The sequence below is a fragment of the Mustela nivalis genome, assembly GCF_964662115.1.
Source record: "Mustela nivalis genome assembly, chromosome: 5".
NCBI lineage: Eukaryota > Metazoa > Chordata > Mammalia > Carnivora > Mustelidae > Mustela > Mustela nivalis.
The window spans coordinates 77,030,209-77,049,171 of NC_139024.1; the positions used below are offsets into that span (position 1 = coordinate 77,030,209).

At 34.2% G+C, this 18,963-nt stretch overlaps 1 protein-coding gene across 6 annotated transcripts in view; it reads right to left on the bottom strand.

Annotated features, from left to right (window-relative positions):
* HSF2 (heat shock transcription factor 2) overlaps nucleotides 1-18,963 on the bottom strand; it is a 41,019-nt gene that overhangs the window by 7,006 nt on the left and 15,050 nt on the right. For 4 of the 6 annotated variants that reach the window (XR_014311531.1, XR_014311532.1, XR_014311533.1 and 1 more), the window contains exons 5-12: nucleotides 16,950-17,025; nucleotides 13,568-13,629; nucleotides 12,570-12,657; nucleotides 10,871-11,019; nucleotides 10,243-10,482; nucleotides 9,554-9,659; nucleotides 5,317-5,370; nucleotides 2,505-2,589 (exon numbers count right to left, since the gene is read on the bottom strand). Coding sequence is in view for 3 of the 6 variants with exons in the window: in XM_082729948.1 (XP_082586074.1) it covers nucleotides 2,505-2,589; nucleotides 5,317-5,370; nucleotides 9,554-9,659; nucleotides 10,243-10,482; nucleotides 10,871-11,019; nucleotides 12,570-12,657; nucleotides 13,568-13,629; nucleotides 16,950-17,025 (860 nt within the window). In the remaining 3 variants the exon portion in view is untranslated. Of the gene's footprint in view, nucleotides 1-1,062; nucleotides 2,073-2,504; nucleotides 2,590-5,316; nucleotides 5,371-9,553; nucleotides 9,660-10,242; nucleotides 10,483-10,870; nucleotides 11,020-12,569; nucleotides 12,658-13,567; nucleotides 13,630-16,949; nucleotides 17,026-18,963 lie in introns of those variants that run through there. The other 2 variants (XM_082729946.1, XM_082729947.1) reach the window with 2 other exon arrangements.

An 18,963-nucleotide genomic window follows, 5' to 3' on the forward strand; every position in this document is an offset into this window, starting at 1 on the left:
ATATTTTTCAAGATTTTTAGAATATTTCTAAAGCTCCAAAATGTCCCCAAGAGAAGAAACTTAATCATATTCCACACTGAAGAAGAGAAGGGAAAAAGAAAATTCTCTTAAGTTCTGTCTCTCAGGCTCTAAATTCTTGTTCTCACTTTAACAACCTCTAAGCCAGTGACCTCTACAGCTTATGCAGAAACTAACTTCTGGGGACTTGAATTAGTTCACCAGGATGCCATTGTCAGAGCCAAATGTTTAAAGATCTGCTAAGGAAGGGTTTCCTATCTCTCTGTGCTAGGCTTTATTTTGAATTTTTACATTATAGTAATAGAAATTCCAGGATATTGACAGAATATGGCCACGTGGAGGGCCACATTTGTGATTCTTCAGTAAATAGCCCTATAAAATATTCAGATATAAACTGCTCTGCTTCGAGGCTCTGCCTGAAGGTAGAATTCAACTTGATAAACGTGGTGCCCGCCTTGTATTAAGCTCTATAAGCCTGTTCCAAAGGGAGAAAGTGTTACTGTTCCATCTCTAGGGACAAAAATTACAGGCCTTGGGGCGCCTGGGTGTCTCAGTGGGTTAAAGCCTCTGCCTTCAGCTCAGGCCATGATCCCAGGGTCCTGGGATCCAGCCCCATATCGGGCTCTCTGCTGAGCACGAAGCCTGCTTCCCTCTCTCTCTGCCTACTTGTGATCTCTTGTCAAATAAATAGAATCTTTAAAAAAAAAAAAAAAATTACTGGCCTTTGGGTGGCATCCAGTGATCATGTTCTTACCTCATCTGGAACAATGAGAGGCATACTTCTCTTAGTTCTTTATTAGAAATATCGGCAGCAAGCCAGTATAATTTTTAACACAGAAGAACTTTAAAACACATTAAGTTTAGAGACCTTATATTCCTTCGTTGTTGTAATACACAGTCTAACTCTTGAGATGAGGCACAAAGATCTTGGTGTGAATCAAAAATGGACAACAGACAGTTTACAATTTAAATCTACTTCCTATAAAAAGGAAAAAATTTTACATGTGGGTGTCACCTCTAAAGAAGACACGTAACAGACATTAGTACGCAACATTCATTATATTTATTTTACTAAATAGTATGGTTCGAAAAAACACAAACAAATCAGAAAACTTTTACTTAAAACTAGTCCAACGAGATGGATGGGGTTGATGCCATCCCATCCCCCTTCTTTTTATATATATGGAGCTGGAGCCATTTCTGACAGCAAGCACTCATGTTTACTTTGCCTTTCCTTTGAACATGAATGAACTTCTCTGAACAAGAGAGACAAATGAAGTTTTACAAGATACAGGCACTTTATGTTCCCAGTTTTAAAAATAAGCCAAGTGAAAAATATTTAATAAAAGTAACTGGAACAGACAAAGGTTTAAGAGTTCTACCATTAGTTCTAGTGACTTACACTCAATGCAAACAGACAGCATCAAACAAGTAAAACAAACAAAAGTTTAACTGGGGTTAATGGGCATATACGTAAAAAAAGAAATCCAAGTTACTACAACTGGAGAAAAATGGCCATTTGAATCCAACTTAAAGATATGCCAACAATGTGCATTAAATCTTGTGTACCTATGTAGCTGAGTAACATCTGAAAGCTTTGCCAGAGTGTGTAAGTGAGAAAAGCAAAAGGTGCTTTTGATTCCACAGTATCTGATTAAACAAAACAAAGCAATTTACAAAAAAAAGTACCAAATGATACTTTAAAATAAATAGTTCATCATTTTGATGAATATATACATGTAGAGTCCACTTCCTGGGGATTTAGCTATCTAAAAGTGGCATATCACTATCCAGAGGTGCAGGAGCAAGTTCACATAAATAAAACAGTGTGGCTTCACTAGCTTCGGCTTCAGTCAATGGCTCCAGGCGAACAAGCTTACTCTGGGTTGGCTCTGGATCTAGGCTGCTATCCAGAAGCTCATCAACTTCTATGGGTTTATCTACTGAGGACATAACTTCTGATGATGCTGTACTCCCCTGTTCAACAGTAGAAGCAGGGTTCCCATCGAGGAATGCAAGAAGTGGAAAGGCAGTGTACTGGATAAGCTGCTTATCTATAATAAAGATTAGAAAAATGCTCTTTTATCACCAGCTTATACAGAGTTCAAGCTGAAGGTGGAAAAAATGGAAACAGCCGTGCATATATGCAATCACTACCCTTATACACCCAAATAAGAAATATGATACTTCGTGTTAGTAAATTTTAAAATGTACTAGTCAGAAAAGTCTTTCATTCAACAATTGAGAGTTCTTTCAGTTCTCCTACAGTTAAATTAAAAAAAAAAAATGACTTAAAGAACTAGTACCTCACCAATTTAATTTTTTCTATAAGCTGAAACCTTGATACATTATGCATAGAACTGAGAACAGTACATTCTGTGTTCAACTGCTAAGTATGGCAAAGACTTTCCTTGGCTCACATTAGTTTCTATGTATGACTCTTAATTTTAAAAGTCTGTAAAAATTAATACCACATTTATACGTACCTGTTTTGGGTTTAGATTTTCTTCCCTCTTCTGAAACTGGCTGAACTACATTGTTCTTGGTAGTTTCTAATCCTTTATTTTCAGACTAAAAGAGAAAAAATAATATAAAAAATACTTGTTTCACATTTTATATATTCCTAAAAATAGCAAAAAAATTTTAAAAAGCTGGTACGGTATGTGAATATTGGTGTATTATCTGAAATACAGGGGAAAAGGGAACACCGGGAAAGAAGAACTAGAGAGAGAAAGAGATCTGAATAGGTAAGACTGGTTAAGACCGGTTAAGAAAATTATTGCTGTCATCAAGTGGATGAAACAAAGAACCTGAACTAGGATGACAGTTAAGTATGAAAAGAGGGGACATTTCAAAAGAACAGACAGAATTTGTCAGAGGTAAAAGACGGGAACGAATCAAAGATGGCTGGTTTCAAACTAAGAGATAATTCTTTAGGACAATCAAACTCAAACAGTTTTGATTAAAAATGTGTATCACTCATTTCACTCACAAACAGAATATTTAGCGTAAGTGAACATATTTAGAGTAGCTCAGGATGACATGGTGATTATCCTTAAAACTATTATTTCTGTATTTGGAAGCCTCAAAGTTGAGGTGAAGTTTCTTCATTCTCCTTCTGAGATTCTTTCAGTTCTTTTCTGTCACTTAAATTGCTTCTTTCAACCACTGTCTTCTCTCCTCACATCTGACTGTAAAGGGGACTAAACCTTTAATGTTGTTTAGTTCTTCGGTGCTCTTTTCAATGATGTTCAAACTGAGGGGCTGAGGTTCACAATTTTTCCTAAATAGCTGTTAAGTCCCAGACACCTACATGCTCACTAAGTATATAGGGTATAGAAAATATACTAATTCCTAAAATTGCCGATAATCATCATAAAATGATGCAGTACAAGTTTCCAGATTCAGAAATAATGACCTCAAGATATAATAAATTAAAACTTCCCAAAAATGTACATAAATATGTTTCGGATTTAGCAATCGCAATAAACAAACATTAAGGAAAGAATACCATCATTATCTTTTACTTTTTAAAATAGGTAGTTTCCAAGGATGCCAGTTATTCTAAAACATGTGAGAACCAGGATGACAAAAGGAATTCATCTCCCATGCAAATTCTTATTTGTTAGTAATGGCCACTTAGATGGCTCTACTGAAGCGTATAAGTATCCTGATAATATCAGAAAAAGAGTGTTGTGATCTATGTTAATACAATACTCGTCATGAGCAAGGGAATGACAGCTGATGTGCCAGTTATTTGAAAACATTAATCTAGATTTTAGAACTATAATGAAAAGTCATTCTCTAATTTCTCTATAGCACTTTAGAACAATATGCAATTTGCTGTTTAACTGCTATTCCTGAGAACTGTAATTAAGATATTGGTTTTGCGATAAATAGGATAATCCAAGAATAAAGAATGACTCAATGTATAGCAATAAACAAACAGTTCAGCACATTGACTAAATGAATGCATGATATGGGTTCATTCACCTTAAGACCTAACATTTAATAATACCGTATTTACTAAAACCCAGGGTGTTGAGGTAATCAGCAGAAACTTAAAATATAAATCGAGGCAAAATTCAGCATGCTGCCTGTTTTGGTAAATAAAATTTTATGGAAGCACAGCCACACTCATTCTTTTATGTATTGTCTATGGCTGCTGTCACACTACAATTAGTGTTAAGTAGTTGTGACAGAGAACATATGGCCTACAAAAAAAAGTTATCTACCAACTGGCCTTTTTATAAAAAGTATGCTAACCCCTGATAAAAATTATCCAAATATTCAATGTATAATCAACTTTTTAGTTCAAAAATTCACAAATTCTTTCAACTCTAAGTTACACAGCCTGTAACTTTGAGTATGTACAAGAACTGGTCATGACATTAGAAAAATTCTACATTCTTACTCTAATTACTTATATCTAAGTGTTCATTTTTAGACAACAAAGAACAAAAAACAAGTAAAACTTTAAGTTCACTAATCTAAAACCTGTACAAATATCAGAGGACTTTGCATTTGATAAAAAAATGGGACTGAACAGTATGGTATAAATGCAAGACAAATGGAGTATACACCTAATCTATTTTAAAAACATTTAAAAATCTGCCTATTGTATAAGCAATATACAAACTAACAGAATGACTCTAATCATTTGCTCTTAACAACTGCAAATTGTCCTTATTACTCATTAAAAACCAGTTCTAAAGAATTTCAACATTTGCTAATCCCAAATGGACTAGCAAAATAACAAAAACATTACTTTAAAAAAAAGAAAAAAAACCTGTCCAAAATCCGTACTTCATTGTTTCAACCTACTGTACCTACAGTTAGTAAAAACTTAGTTCAAATCCCTGAGCTTTTACTGCATGCTAATAAAATGAAGGAACTATTTAAGAATATGGGTACCAGTGGATTTTCAATAAAAAATGCTGAGACACTGTTCATAGAAAGAATATGAATGTAAACTTAAGCACATAAAACATGAAAAAATATTTTAATAATTTGTTTCAGTGATATACCTGAACATGCCAAGTTTAAGTCAGTTGATTTCCCAGCATTTGAGGGCTCATTTCATACTGTTAATCACACAGGTACCTACAGAATTGGGCAATGACTCACCCCATAACCAAAAGCTTTTTTTTCAGCTAGAATTTTACTGTCTTGATCACACATATAAGGTAAAATACAAAATGTTTTTTGTAACTGGGAGTGATACTGCTCTCTACTTACTAGGGCATTTTTTCAGATTCTTACAGCTATGGGTCCTGAGCAACATGAATTAAAACTTACTTTTGTATTATTGATGTAATCTGTGGGATTCATCTGCACAGAACTAGTGAAAAGCTGAAAGACCAAACAAGAAAGATGATAAGTTTAAAAAATATTAAAAAAGAATTAACTGCGTGTTCAAAATTTTTATACAGCCATGTTGGGTAAAGAGATGTAGCTCCTGCACTAGGAAGTTTTCATACAGTATAACAGTTTGAAAGAGAAAAGCAGGAAAGCAGAAAGAAAAACACAAAAGCAGAGCAAGCTAGCCCATGCATCAGATGTTTTAAGAATTTCTCCATAAAACAGTGGGGCAAATCACTTAAGACAAATAGTGGTTTGCCCAACTTCTCATTTCCTTATTTTCTCTCTAAATGCCTTTGGTTTTAAGTGGCATCCAGGGCTGAGTTCCTTGCCCTGACAGTAAGCCTTCACTGACTACCTGCTAAATACGTGAGAAATTTACAGAACCTGCTCTGTGATGGTGGCTCCTAAATTACACCTCAAACAAAGCCCTCTGACCAAATAGTATACCTTCTTGCTGCTTTTTTTCACCTCACCTAGCAACAGAAGACGTAAATGCTAAGACCACTGCTTACTGCATGCCTCTCAGTCCAGCCAGTTTACAGACATAACTTTTAAGTCATAAACTTCAGTTGTTCATTCCACAAGGATTTACTGAGCATCTAAAAAATAACCGACATCAACTGACATCATGAAGAATACAAGATGAAGACACTATTCCTGCTCTCTAGGAGCTTACAATCTGAAAGACAAGAACAAAATCAAATAGCAACATACAATCAGATACAATCCAATATTATAATACTAATGGATGGTGGAGATTAAAAGTACTGAGAGAAAGGAGAAAATCATGCATGTCTCTGTGTGTGTGTGTGTACACACACACGCACACAGGCACATGCAAGATGAAACAAAGTCTTGATGAAGCTATCCAACACATATCAGGCCCTGAAGAATGGTTAGGACTTGTAGAAAGTGGAGAGAAAAATAAATCATAACATTAACAATAATAAAGAAGGAATGGTTGGGAGTGAGGGTGGGTAAATTCTAGCAGTAGATAAGATGACCAGTCTAAATAACATAAAACTTTCTGAGTTGAATAGTAGGTTGTATGTGTAAAGTTCAAGAAGTAAAGCAAGGTCCGTCAGAGCATAAGGCCACATTCTTCAGCAGTAAGAGCCTTGGAAAAGGCCTGAGCAAGGAACTATAGTGATTAAAGCATTTTAAGAGAATGAACACACCAAATGGTTCACATGACAGAACGAAATGCAGATAGATCCCTCCTCCACAGTCTCTAGAGATTGATTCCTCTTCCTTAAAGTTCCATTTTCAAAAAAAAAAAGTTCCACTTTCATGATAGCCTTAAAAATATCCCTAGTTCTTTTCTTTGGTTAACTTTCCTTCCTTTCATACTACCTACTGATCCATGTAAAGGAAGAGAATCAGATCCTTAAGAGTAGATACTTTACATGACCACCAATCTCTGCCAAGTTCAGCTTGTCACTGCCTCTGAGACCTGACCAGATTTTGTCCCTACTGAAAGTGGCATCTATAGAGTATAAGCTCCTCACTCTTTCTTTGCCCCACTCAATGCCACCCACCAAATCAGGGACACTTTCGTGTATTCCCAGCAGATGCTGAGTGTGAAGCAGAAAACAGTAGATTGTACATAAGGAGCTGACATAGTTGGTTGAATCCTACAGCCAAGCCTCTCCTGCTGACTCACAGTCACTAAGAACTGAACTCTGCATAGAACCCATGAACTCAGCACACCTATTCATGTCCTTACCATCTTTGCCATCTCAGAGAACAAGGCAACCAATGGGTAATTTTTACATTCAGCATAATTCGATGAAATAATGAAGATCTTAGATGAGAGAGGCATCAGAAAGTAGGGATTATCTGTGAGTGCTATTTTTGAAAATACACAGGACCTGAACAATGAGATAAAGATAAGGAAACCAAAATGACTCAGTGATTACTATTCTGGGTGAGTAAAGAGAAGTCTGATATCACTACAGAAAATAAGAAAGCTGAGAAACATAGCTCATTTAGAGAACAAAGAGAAGTTTGGCACTAAACACAAAAATCTAAGGCAAGATCTTAACTAATGATGGCATCAAAATTCAAGCAAAGTTTGCTTTAAAAAAAGATTAAGAGCTAGAGATATAAATTTGAGAGTAATCCTATAAGCCAAATACCTTCATAAAGGAAGGATAGAAAAAGAAAAGACCTAGAACAAACAAAAAGACAAAATAATGGGTACTTTGGGGATTACACACAGGTAGAGAACAATAAGAAAAAGAAAGAGTAAACAAAGTAGAGTAAACAAAGAATAGTTAGGAAGACAGATAAACGAAGTCCAGTGACTCTAAAATCAAGAGAAGTCTCAGTGTCAAAAATAACCAGTATTAATATGAACAGCACTAATTATTTCTAATGCCCAAAAGAGCCCTTCAAGTTAGGCATCAGCCACAATTAACAAATGGGGAAACTGGGCAAAAGAGGTGAACTTTTCCAAGGTTAAATAGCTTGCCAGTAAGTGACATGAGCCAAATGAAACCCACCTACTAGCCCAATGGCCTGAATTAAAAACAAACAAACAAACAAACCTGGAGCCTACTCAGTATGGATAAACCAAGGCAGCACAGGCTTCAAGTGAATAAGCAAGATAATGCAGGGTTTCAAATAGAGTAAAAAAGAAGTAACAAATAAAGCCACTCATTTCTAATGTTTTGTAGTTAAAGAATTAGAGAGGCAAAACGGTAAATGAGCAGAGCCACACATCAAAATGTTTAAGAACGAGATCTGTACCCACTGAAGCAAGATGGGAAAAATCAAGGACAGAGATAGAAAAACAGAGAGGCACAGGGCAGGTGTACAAATAAGCTTTAAAGAGAAAGCAAGCACTTCCTCTAAGAAAAGAAAAATGAGATTTCCCAACTTATGAGAGAACAAGAGCATTGTGATTATCCTCTGTGAGAACAGGGACGAGTTGGCGAGATGAGGTCTTGAAGACAGACAAGTATGATAAACATTCCAAGGTTAAATTAAAATAACCTAGAAGACTGCAAGGCTTTGTAGAAGGTCAGAATTACGGAATTTTGTTTCCTTCTTATATAACCTAAGGGACAGATATTCTAAAAGGTCCCTGTATTCAGGATGGGGACAAAGACTGACAGAATCAAGAAGGGCTGACAAATTACTATTAACAAAGTAGGTCATTAATATGGATGCTGAATTCCCTTAAGATGATAACATAGGCCAGAAAGGAAATCTTCAAAGAAAGTGAAATTTATCCTGTGACATAATGATGATTTGGAAAGAACAATCAAATCATGGATATTGACAAAGACTAAGAAGCAGATTGGTAAGGTGGCAAATTAATAAGACTGAAGAGTAAGAAAGGACTAATTCCCTCTATCCTCACTGAGAAGTTCTTAAAAGGGCAAGACTACAGATATTTTGAAGTGACAGACTGTACTTTAAGGCAGAAATGCAAAAAAAAAAAAAAAAAAGGAGCAACAAACCTTTTCAGGATACAGAAACAGATTTACAACAGAAAATGGAAATCAGGGACAGAACAATATTCATCTAGATGGGACCATTCATCTGGATGGGACCAAGCCATAAGGGAGAGAGGAGTGGTAGGAGCAAGAGAGAAGACAGCAAGAAAGGTAGTTAGTGCCAGAAATGGTAGATAAGGATTCACAGTCCAGACAACACTGAAGTGATACTCATGTAGGTGGTGGTGGGGACTGGAACAAGATAACCTTAGGACTCAGGACATAAACATTTTAAAAATATAGCAAATATATTAAAATATCATTCATGTGAGTGGAAAACATTAATACCCAAAGTATTAAAAAGTGTCTCCATGCAGTTTCCTAAGTAACTCTCTTACTAAATTTCCACCCATTTCTATTCAGTGACAATCTATTCTAGAGCAGAACAAATACGGCAACAAGTCCAGAGAAGAAGTAGAAGTACTGTTGAACAGAACTGGTATGTTGTTACAGGAGGATTAACTGAGCTGCTATTCAGAAAGGGGTAGTGATCACCCTCCTTCACTGTCCTGAACCCATCTGCTCATTGTTTCTGATAAAAAAAATCATTCATTTAAAAAAAAGAAAATGCAAAAACAGTGAGAATACAAAAAAGGTGTACTGATTTATAAATAATATATGTGAATACACAAACTGCCAGTACAGCAAAGATTATTCAAAGTACCTACATCAACCAGGAGATCTGGATCTATGCTAAACTGTCTTCCTGACAGCATGGCTTGGAAGTCCTCTAAGCTGCAATCAATGCTGTCAAGATAATCCAACAGCTCAACCCTAAGGAAAAAAGATTTAAAAAAAATATCAAATATTAGGTTTCCTTGTTTTTACATTTAAAACCACATTATAAAATTCTTAATCTTAAGAGATCCTATTCAGTACTTGAGATTCCTGAAAATGTAGTTAACTGAGAACTCACAGCCTTTACACACAAAAGTTTATTATTTACAGAATAGATTCTGCAACAATAGTCTGAATGTATCTTTTTTCCTCTACACTATAAATTATAAAATGTTTATTACTTATTAATGCTAATTTCTGCTTTTCTTATGCTATTAAGTACCTTAATAGAAATTGTGTTATTCCATAGTCCTAATAAAAACATAAATATGCATACACACACAATTTATGAACATTCAAAACAAGTATCTCATTAAAGAAATCTAAGGAATTGCCAAGAAAATCTCAAGACTCTCTCCGCATGATTAAATCCTTCTCAAAAAACATATGCAAAACTCAAAAAACAAAGAAAGATTACATGGATTCACAATCTGAAAGGAAGATCACTCGAAGAGAATAGAACATGTGAAGTAAACAAAGAAAGCAAATAAATTCAGATAACATCTATATGAACACTTACTTTCCCAGAAGATTGATGTTATCATTTAAAATGGAATCCATCATGGTGACAGGATCTTCTGTGGTCAGACTAGATGAGCCATTTAGCTGGACAGCACTAGACATGAGAGGACTGGTGCCATCACTGCCTGAACTTAGTGATTCTCTGGCTGGTTCATTCTGATCTCCACTCTGAATGACAGGTGCATACTCATCTTCATTGTCATCCTCAACAATGACAATATCAGGGTATTGGCTACAGCTAGATCAGCAATATGAGAAAGAAACAATTACATTTTCAAATGCATTCAATAAATTCATTCTGTCCATTCATTCCCATGGAAATTTTCTCCCCAAAGTTGGGGAGAAGCATAATCACAAATATTGATTCATCATATGATGCGAGATGACAAAGGATCAATTAAAGACGTTTAACTCCAAAATTTAAAAAAATCCGAATTCTCATTACTTTTTGTTGGAAGTCTTTTTGCTGAGGGGAGAACATCTGGTTAAATAATTTGGCTTTTTCAGCTTAATAATCCAAATAGGAGTTTGGTAGTAGTTTATCAGAGTAAAGTTGTTTTGAATTAAGCTCTTTGATAACAAAAGTAACCAATATTTTCACAAATTTTACTTTGTAATTTCCTTACTTGGAAGGATCAGCTATAACATCCTCATTAGTTTCTGGAATAACTGGGATATTTTCTTCATCTGCATTATCATCAGTTACATCATAAATAATGATGTCATCTGAAATCCGCTCCCTTGCCTTTAAACCTTCAGTCCTACTGTGTGGAACCTAAAAAAATCAGGGAGAAAATAACAAAACTGTAATTATATTGACTACCGAACAATATACCATTTATAAAATGCTAACTGGGCACCCATTATTTACTAAATATTAAGTAAACAATTTAGCTATGTTCTCTGTCCTAATGGGACTTACACACTAATTGGTATTTGCACCAATTTGCAAAGGTAGGAGGTGTGTTACTTCATTCTATTTAACTATTTCTTTTACTGTAAGGAATCATGAAGGTGGCATGCCTCAGAATAAGTCTATGGAAAGATCTTCACATTTTAAAGTACTTTTATATCCAAACAGTTTTTAAAAAAAAGTCTTAAAACTTCACCAGGAATTTCAAGCATAACTAGATGGCCACTGTGCTGATGAGGATTATTTTAACTCAAGCTACTCTATTTGACATATGCCTTATTCTTTCTTATTAAAATGCTTTAATAGGAAAAAAAATTTTTCAACTACTCCACAGTTAAATGTCAGCCTGAATTTTTAGCAATATTTTTTTTTATTCAGCTACAGATCTATTCAGATCATAGGTACCTAAAAAAAACCCCATTCAATTCTCTAAAGCAAATTAAAGTCTCATTATTATAATGAATAAATCTATAAATCTCAACAGTAGATAAATCTGAGGTAAAAGATGTAAAAGACTTAAAAATAAATAATCCCAGTTAGATTAAGAAATCTTCATCCATTTACACTGAGTCTTCAATCCTAAAAAAACGATAGGTATGCTTACTTTGAAACAGTGGTAAGACGTGATGCTAACTCTGATTTGCTTAAGAAAAAAAATCTTGGTACTTCAGTAACAAATCTGAAGCAGTATTTAGAATTCTAAGATGTGAATGTAACCATGACAATCATCTATTAAAAGAAGTCTATACTCTGGACTGAACTGATTTGCCAGTGGGTTTAAGTTTGACAAATTATCCAGACAGCCCATGACAAAAATAAAGGTAAACAAAAATGTTTTGCAATTGCTAAAAAATCTAGTCTATATAATTTATAATAAAAGTTGGAAACAACCTAAAATAACTAATAGATAAATGCATAATTACATTATCATAATATTCAACTGCTATCAGGTAGTAGTTGAGATGAACTAAATCTGTTTAATAAATCTCAAAAGCCAAAGTGAAAAAAGTCAAAATGTAAAATGGTATGTGCAAAATAATATCATTCATATGAAGTTTAAATACATACAAAGTAATACCGAATATTGTTCATGAATTCACGCATATAAAAAGGACCATGGGGATGATAAATACTAATTCAAGATTTATCTAGGAGAAACTGAAGAGGAGGCAAAAAACAAATCAGGGAACAAGTTTGTTCCCATATCATCATATAATAAATGGTATTTATAATGCTTTATTTCTTAAAATAATCTAAACCAAATAATAAAAAATGTCATGATTTGATAAAGCTGGAGGATGAGCACTTAGATTATTATTCACTGAACTTTGCAAATGTGAGTGCATGAAATACTGTTGCAATAAAATCTGGTTTGAGAATAAATATAAAACAGAATTTAAACAAAAAATTACTTTATGATGGTGATTATCAGCTGGTTCTTTGACTATATGCTGAAACAGATTCTTCTTTTGGGCTCCATTAGTGTTTAGAAGTAGAGGCCTGAAAATCAGCATATATACATTAAATTCAGTGAAGCAAACATACAAGAAATTTAAACTGATTGTAATATTTTACCCTCACATGAACATAAACACTTCGATAATAAAAGATTTCAGGTGGTGACACAAAATAAGCTCTTAAAAATGGTCACATCTTAGAGAGAGAAACTAGAGGATGACTATGTCTAGGGCTTTGATTTCGTCATTCTTTTGTACTATTTTTGTTAAATACAATAAATAAATTATTCTCTCTGAATATATATCATTGCTGACCAAACCACATCACTCTTTATGAACTACAGTTACATAGTACAAAGTAAATAGATGATATCATAAGAATTAGTTTGTGGAAGCAGAGTTAAGGCCACAGCATAAAGTATAACCATAACGAATCTTTGCTAAAATTTTAGTCTTACACGATACATTTTTTTCTCCTTCCAACTATTCTTTTGTCCACTACCCTTCTTAAGCTTTAATTATGACAATGGCAATTACTAAATTTTTCATTATCACAAGCCAGTCAATATACAGGTTTTCAAATTCCTTACCAATGAGATCAAGTAGAAAATTTTTTATTTTTTTCAACAGACGACCTTTTAAGAGTTTCCCTCACTGAAGCCTACTAATGATACATTAAATTGCTAATGTGAATAAAAATGGATTTCTTATTAACTATGTATGTGTCTGTAAGGTGACCATTTAGGCTATCCTTGTCTCTGAAAAACATTAGCAGGCTGACCGCAGAAAAAAGTAACACTACTCATGAAATGCTGAGAGTATAATTTAACAAGCACTGTTCATCTGGGACAACAGACATATACTCAGGAAATGTAGGCCATTCATGGTTAAACACTAAAATGTTCAGTTTTTCATGAATAGGTCAAATAAACGGTTTTACAACAAAAACTTACCTTTTACGTTTTAAACTCACAAGTTGGTTATTCTGAACCAACGTAACAATAAACTGGACAATCTAAAAGAAAAATATAAATACAAAATTTCCATCATAGACTCAATTCCTAAGTACATATTATAGGTCTTAGAAAATTAGATCAAATACTACATATTTGCTATTTTAAGTCATATAATTTCTTATATTTTAACATATTTGAAATCTCAGGTGCATCCTACAATTGATATCTAAAGAAATACCAGTTTCCAGGCAGAAGAATAACCTGTTATAAAATTAAAGTTGCAGATACCTAGGATACCAAGATGACTAAGACCTTCATCTATCCATCCATCCATCCATCCATCCATCCACCCACCCACCCACCCACCCATCCATTTATCTACCTAATACTCAGCCCAGTTATTTGCTTTGATGCTAAGAACCATGCATGCCTGGATACAGATCCTAAGTTTTTACTTAAAATTTTTTCAAGATTATGCTGGGGGGAAAAAAGTGACAAGCAACATTTTTCTTAAACTAAGTAATACAATTTGGGGCAAAAGAGACTGCTGGCTTTCAGAAGAGAGCATAAAATTTTCAAGGTAGAAAAAGCTTATTGGCTAATTCTAAAAAATTATGGCTTAATAAAAAATATTGTCATGGAATGCATCTGCATGGCTCAGTTGGTTAAGCATCTGCCTTCAGCTCAGGTCTGGACCCCAGGGTCCTGGGGTGGAGTCCCACATCAAGCTCCTTGCTCAGCGGGGAGCCTGCTTTTCCCTCTACCTGCCAATTCCCCTGCTTGTGCTCTCTCCCCCTCTGACAAATAAATAAAATGTTTAAAAAATATGTAATGTCATGAAGTATTTAATTATATACAAATAGAGATAAACCCCAAAATACAGTTAACTAGAGGTTATCCAAAAATAAATTCACAATATTGAAGTTGGAATACATAGAGTTTTTTCAAATAAACAATGAGCAGATTTTGGTTTGGATGGTTTTGCTCTTAAACATCCAAGATACCCATACTGCCAATCAGGAGAAGCTAGTTTAATCTTCAGAGCTAGATTAAATTTAAAAGGAAAAAACTACTAAGCAGATCAAGACATGCAAACAATCTTTCATGTTATGGCAGTGTAGACCATGGACCTGCAGTATTAGCCCAAGAACCTATTAGACACACATTAGACATTCTCAACCCCACTCTAGAAAACTGCTGAAGCTGAAATTCCGAGGACAGGGTCCAGCAATGTATGTTTAGCAAGTACTCCAGGTGATACTGATGTGAATGTGAGAATCACTGGCTTAAGGTATTAAATTTATTGTCATCTTCTTAAAGAAAAAGGTGAGGATCATATGGTGAACTATGAAAAGCAATGTATCACTGAGAGGCTATAAATAAAGGCCAAAAGTGTCTGAAGGACTATTTAGACTCTTTGCATAAAAGTTAAACAGCATTACAGTCTTGAAAAGGAAATTAGCCACTAAATTGTTTATTCAAAAGAAAATGTTGACTGATGGCTGATGAAAAGAAAATTTAAGCCTAAAAGTATCTCTGAAATAATTTGGCTTCAATTACTTCTGTTAATTTCTAAGTATTATAGAAAAATTCTAACATTAGTGGTTGAATGTATAAGAATATGAAGCATTGACTAAATTTCTCCTGACATTTGTTTTACATATTAGTTCTCTTACGACAATTCTGCATCATACTCTACAAAGCTTGCTCCCTGAAAGAGAAGAAAAGGCATCTAACCTTTATAGCATCTGACTTCTGGACCTGACAAGTTCTTTAACAGGTACTATTATACTACCCTGTAACAAGTATCCATAACAGGTAACTCTATTCCATCTAATCCAAGGCCAAGGAGTATATAGCAGATGTATGAAGCAATTCCAGGAACAGAGAGAAGATTATCAGCTATCACTATGCATTATGAGAACTCCCTAGCTCCACAAAACCACATATATTCAAATTCAAATTTGACAGATAGAATGTTAGATTTCATGAAAAACTGAAATGTTATGTAAGTATTTCGCCAACTTTCTCTGCTCTTAGGGAAAAAAAATAGCATTATAAGCCAGTATTAACTATAAAACATTGTTTTCTGGAAAAGATTAAAAGATTTTTAAAAAATAAAGTACAGGTGTAATACTGTATACACCTATTGTTTTAAATGAGGTATTCTTAACAGGGCTGTAGGCTGGATTCAGCTCTGGAAGTTCTGAAAATATATGCACTTGGACTAAATACTTAGAAGTGAATTCTATATTTAACCTTCACCTGCATACTGATTTGGAAAAAAACAAAAATAAACGAAAAAAACCCCAGTATTCTAACTACAGGCCAAAGGCTGCAACCATTCATCTATGTTCTAAGCTTGCTCCACTAGACCCAGATCTTTCCTGTCAGTCATAACCCTATTTTTAGCTAAAGGCATCTCAGCACAAACCAGCTGAAGTACTCCCACCCTTCCTCCCCCCAACAAAAACCTGTTGCTTAAATTTAAGAGTCTAGTTTACTCATGAGCAAAAAATAGCTCCCTTAATTACTTTTATGTTTCAAGTCTTATTAACATATGAAAGCTGATATGAAAAGACTAAATCACAAGGACACAATGCAACTGAGAGATTGTCAGTTCCCCCAGTTATTTTCAGCTCAGATACTAAAATCCAGAATTTATTTTACAACAGATTACTTTAACTGCTTTTCCACAGAGACTAATAAGGGCATAAAATGATGACTAATTTTTTAGAACTCATAATTTGATCAACTGATTTGAAAATTTTATTCATCTGTCTTCAAAGATCATATCTATCCCCTTTCAAGTAGAATAACAGTAAAAACAATAACAACAAACCCACACAGTAAGGCTGCCATTCATACTAAAAAATGTAAAGAAACTGGTAGTATATTATGTTCCTAAAAATGAAGTATCTTTAAAGTTGTTCTATAAGGCCAAAGGTCACTTGCTAAAAACTAGTGAGACTTAATCTGAGAGTATGGAATAACCATATTTAGCTAATGAGAAATGTTTCTTATTAAAAAGAAAATTTAACAGTTGACCTAATTTGTTTGATTTCATAGTTTCACTACTATATGTGAACCCAATATGTAAGAACTAAGACCAAGGGTGCCTGGGAGGCTCAGTGAGTTAGGCCTCCGCCTTCAGCTCAGGTCATGATCTCAAGGTCCTGGAATGGAGTCCTGCCTGCATTGAGCGCTCTGCTCAGTGGGGAGACTGCTTCCCCTCCTCTCACTGCCTGCCTCTCTGCCTACTTGTGATCTCTGTCAAATAAATAAATAAAATCTTAAAAAAAAAAAAAAAGAACTAAGACCAATCACTAACTATTCAATAGAGACTTTATGGTTATGGTCATGGAGGAGAACAGCTTACCTTTCGAATAACTTGTTGCTGTTGTGCATGTTTTGCTCGTAATTCTGACACCTCCTTCCAAAGGGACTCATTCTCACTATGTTATCATTTATTAAAAAATAAAACAAAATTTAGTCAGAAAGCCAGATCTCAATATCTTTAATTAAAAAAAAAAAACAAACAGTGAACTTTGCTATATATATCTTCATGAAACTGGAAAAACTTTGATTTAATTACATAAAATGGCAACTACCTTGCTACAACTCCAGAATCATCCCTTCATAACTAGAGTACTTTCTACTCATGGCAATATAAACACAAAAATTTAAGACTCATGCCTATATCCACATAGTAGCAGGAAATTTACCTCCCTTACAATGTGGTTCATTACTTCTTGTTTAAAATAAACTAACCTTTCAATTTTGGTTACCAAGTGAATTGAGGACTTGTGCTTGGAAAAGAATCTTAAAGGAAGTGACATTTACCCAGCACTACTTATGCTCTAGGAATTATGCTAAGCATTTTATATGTACTTCTTGTTTAAACTTCTATAAAGTCAGCCAAGAAAGGAATTATTAACTTCATTTTATAGAGGAGGACAATGAGACCCAAGAATTACGAGGACTTGCCTAAGATCCCAGAAATTATTCGTAGTTAAGTGTTGAGGTCAATCTAAAAGTCAATCAGGCCCTAAAACTGTCTATCTTAGGATCTGTTTCAAACATATGAAAACACCAAAAAAAAATTTTTCGAAGCATGTCTAAACATAAGACAAACCAGTAACTTGCCTGGTAGTAACAGTTTATTTTCCTTCACTAACTTTTATTGAAATTGCAGTTACTAAATGTTAGCAGCAATAACACTGGAAAAGATTAAAAGATTTTTAAAAAATAAAGTACAGGTTTAATACTGTATACACCTATTGTATAAATAGACAATCAGTTCCCCCAGTTATTAAATACTTTAATCCATCTATTAAATACTTTAATTTTTGCTCTTATCAATTTCTATAATATCCATCTTCCTCAAGCTAAACTCTTACAAAACGAACTTCTGTATCTTACCTATAGAAGATATGAAAAATGAAACTTTAATACACTTACTGAGTAACCAGGGTATTTCCTCTGACTCAGATATTTAAAGATACTATCATCTGCCTACTAAACATAAGTTGAATGGTTACCTCTAAAACTTAGAGGATGAATCTGGGATCACATTCCTTAAGGGCCAAACCTGAGATTCAAGGAATTGGGTCAAAGGACATCTCAGGAGACACAAGATATGTACAATAAACTGGCATAAGATATTGAATAAAATATTCAAAATTGGACAGCTTAAAATTAAGCCTTATTCAAAAAGGGAATGAAGTTCAAGGTTACTCTTTTAATGAATACACTTAAGACAGCTAAAATAAAGACAGCTAAGCTTTTAAGACAGCTCTCCCACGTTTGGAATAGGAGACAGAATACATAGAATAACTATTCTCAAGACCTCGGCCGCATTAGGATAAGAGAAAATGCCAACTACTTACTAAGATGAAGTACACATGTACTCTATATATAAGTTGTTACTGTGGCAAGTAATGGTGCCAAGAATTGCAATAAAACAAAAGCACGTTTCTGTAGATAAAAGTTTTGAATAATACTTCACTGTGTCTAGGTAAGATAAATACCAAGTAGGGCAAGTTTCTTTTCCCCCGTTTTTGTGTCCTATTTTTTCCTAAGAGATAGGCCAACATAGAAAAGTTTTATGAAACCACCATAAAGAAGATGTAAGTCATATATGCAGTGTTTTTTACAGCTTCTGTGCCCTCATGTGTGTGAACATCATATGAAAGCTAACCTAAGTAGAATTTATTTCTCTCCTACATTGATTTAAAGATCTACTGTTTCATCAGTGAGGTTCGTGCATCAAATTGTTTTAATTGCCCAGATTTATATATTCTTTTAGAATATATGTTATATATTCTAATATTGAATTTTAAAGAAATTTCAATATTGAGGTATCATGGGCTACAAATCAAAACTAAAGGGAA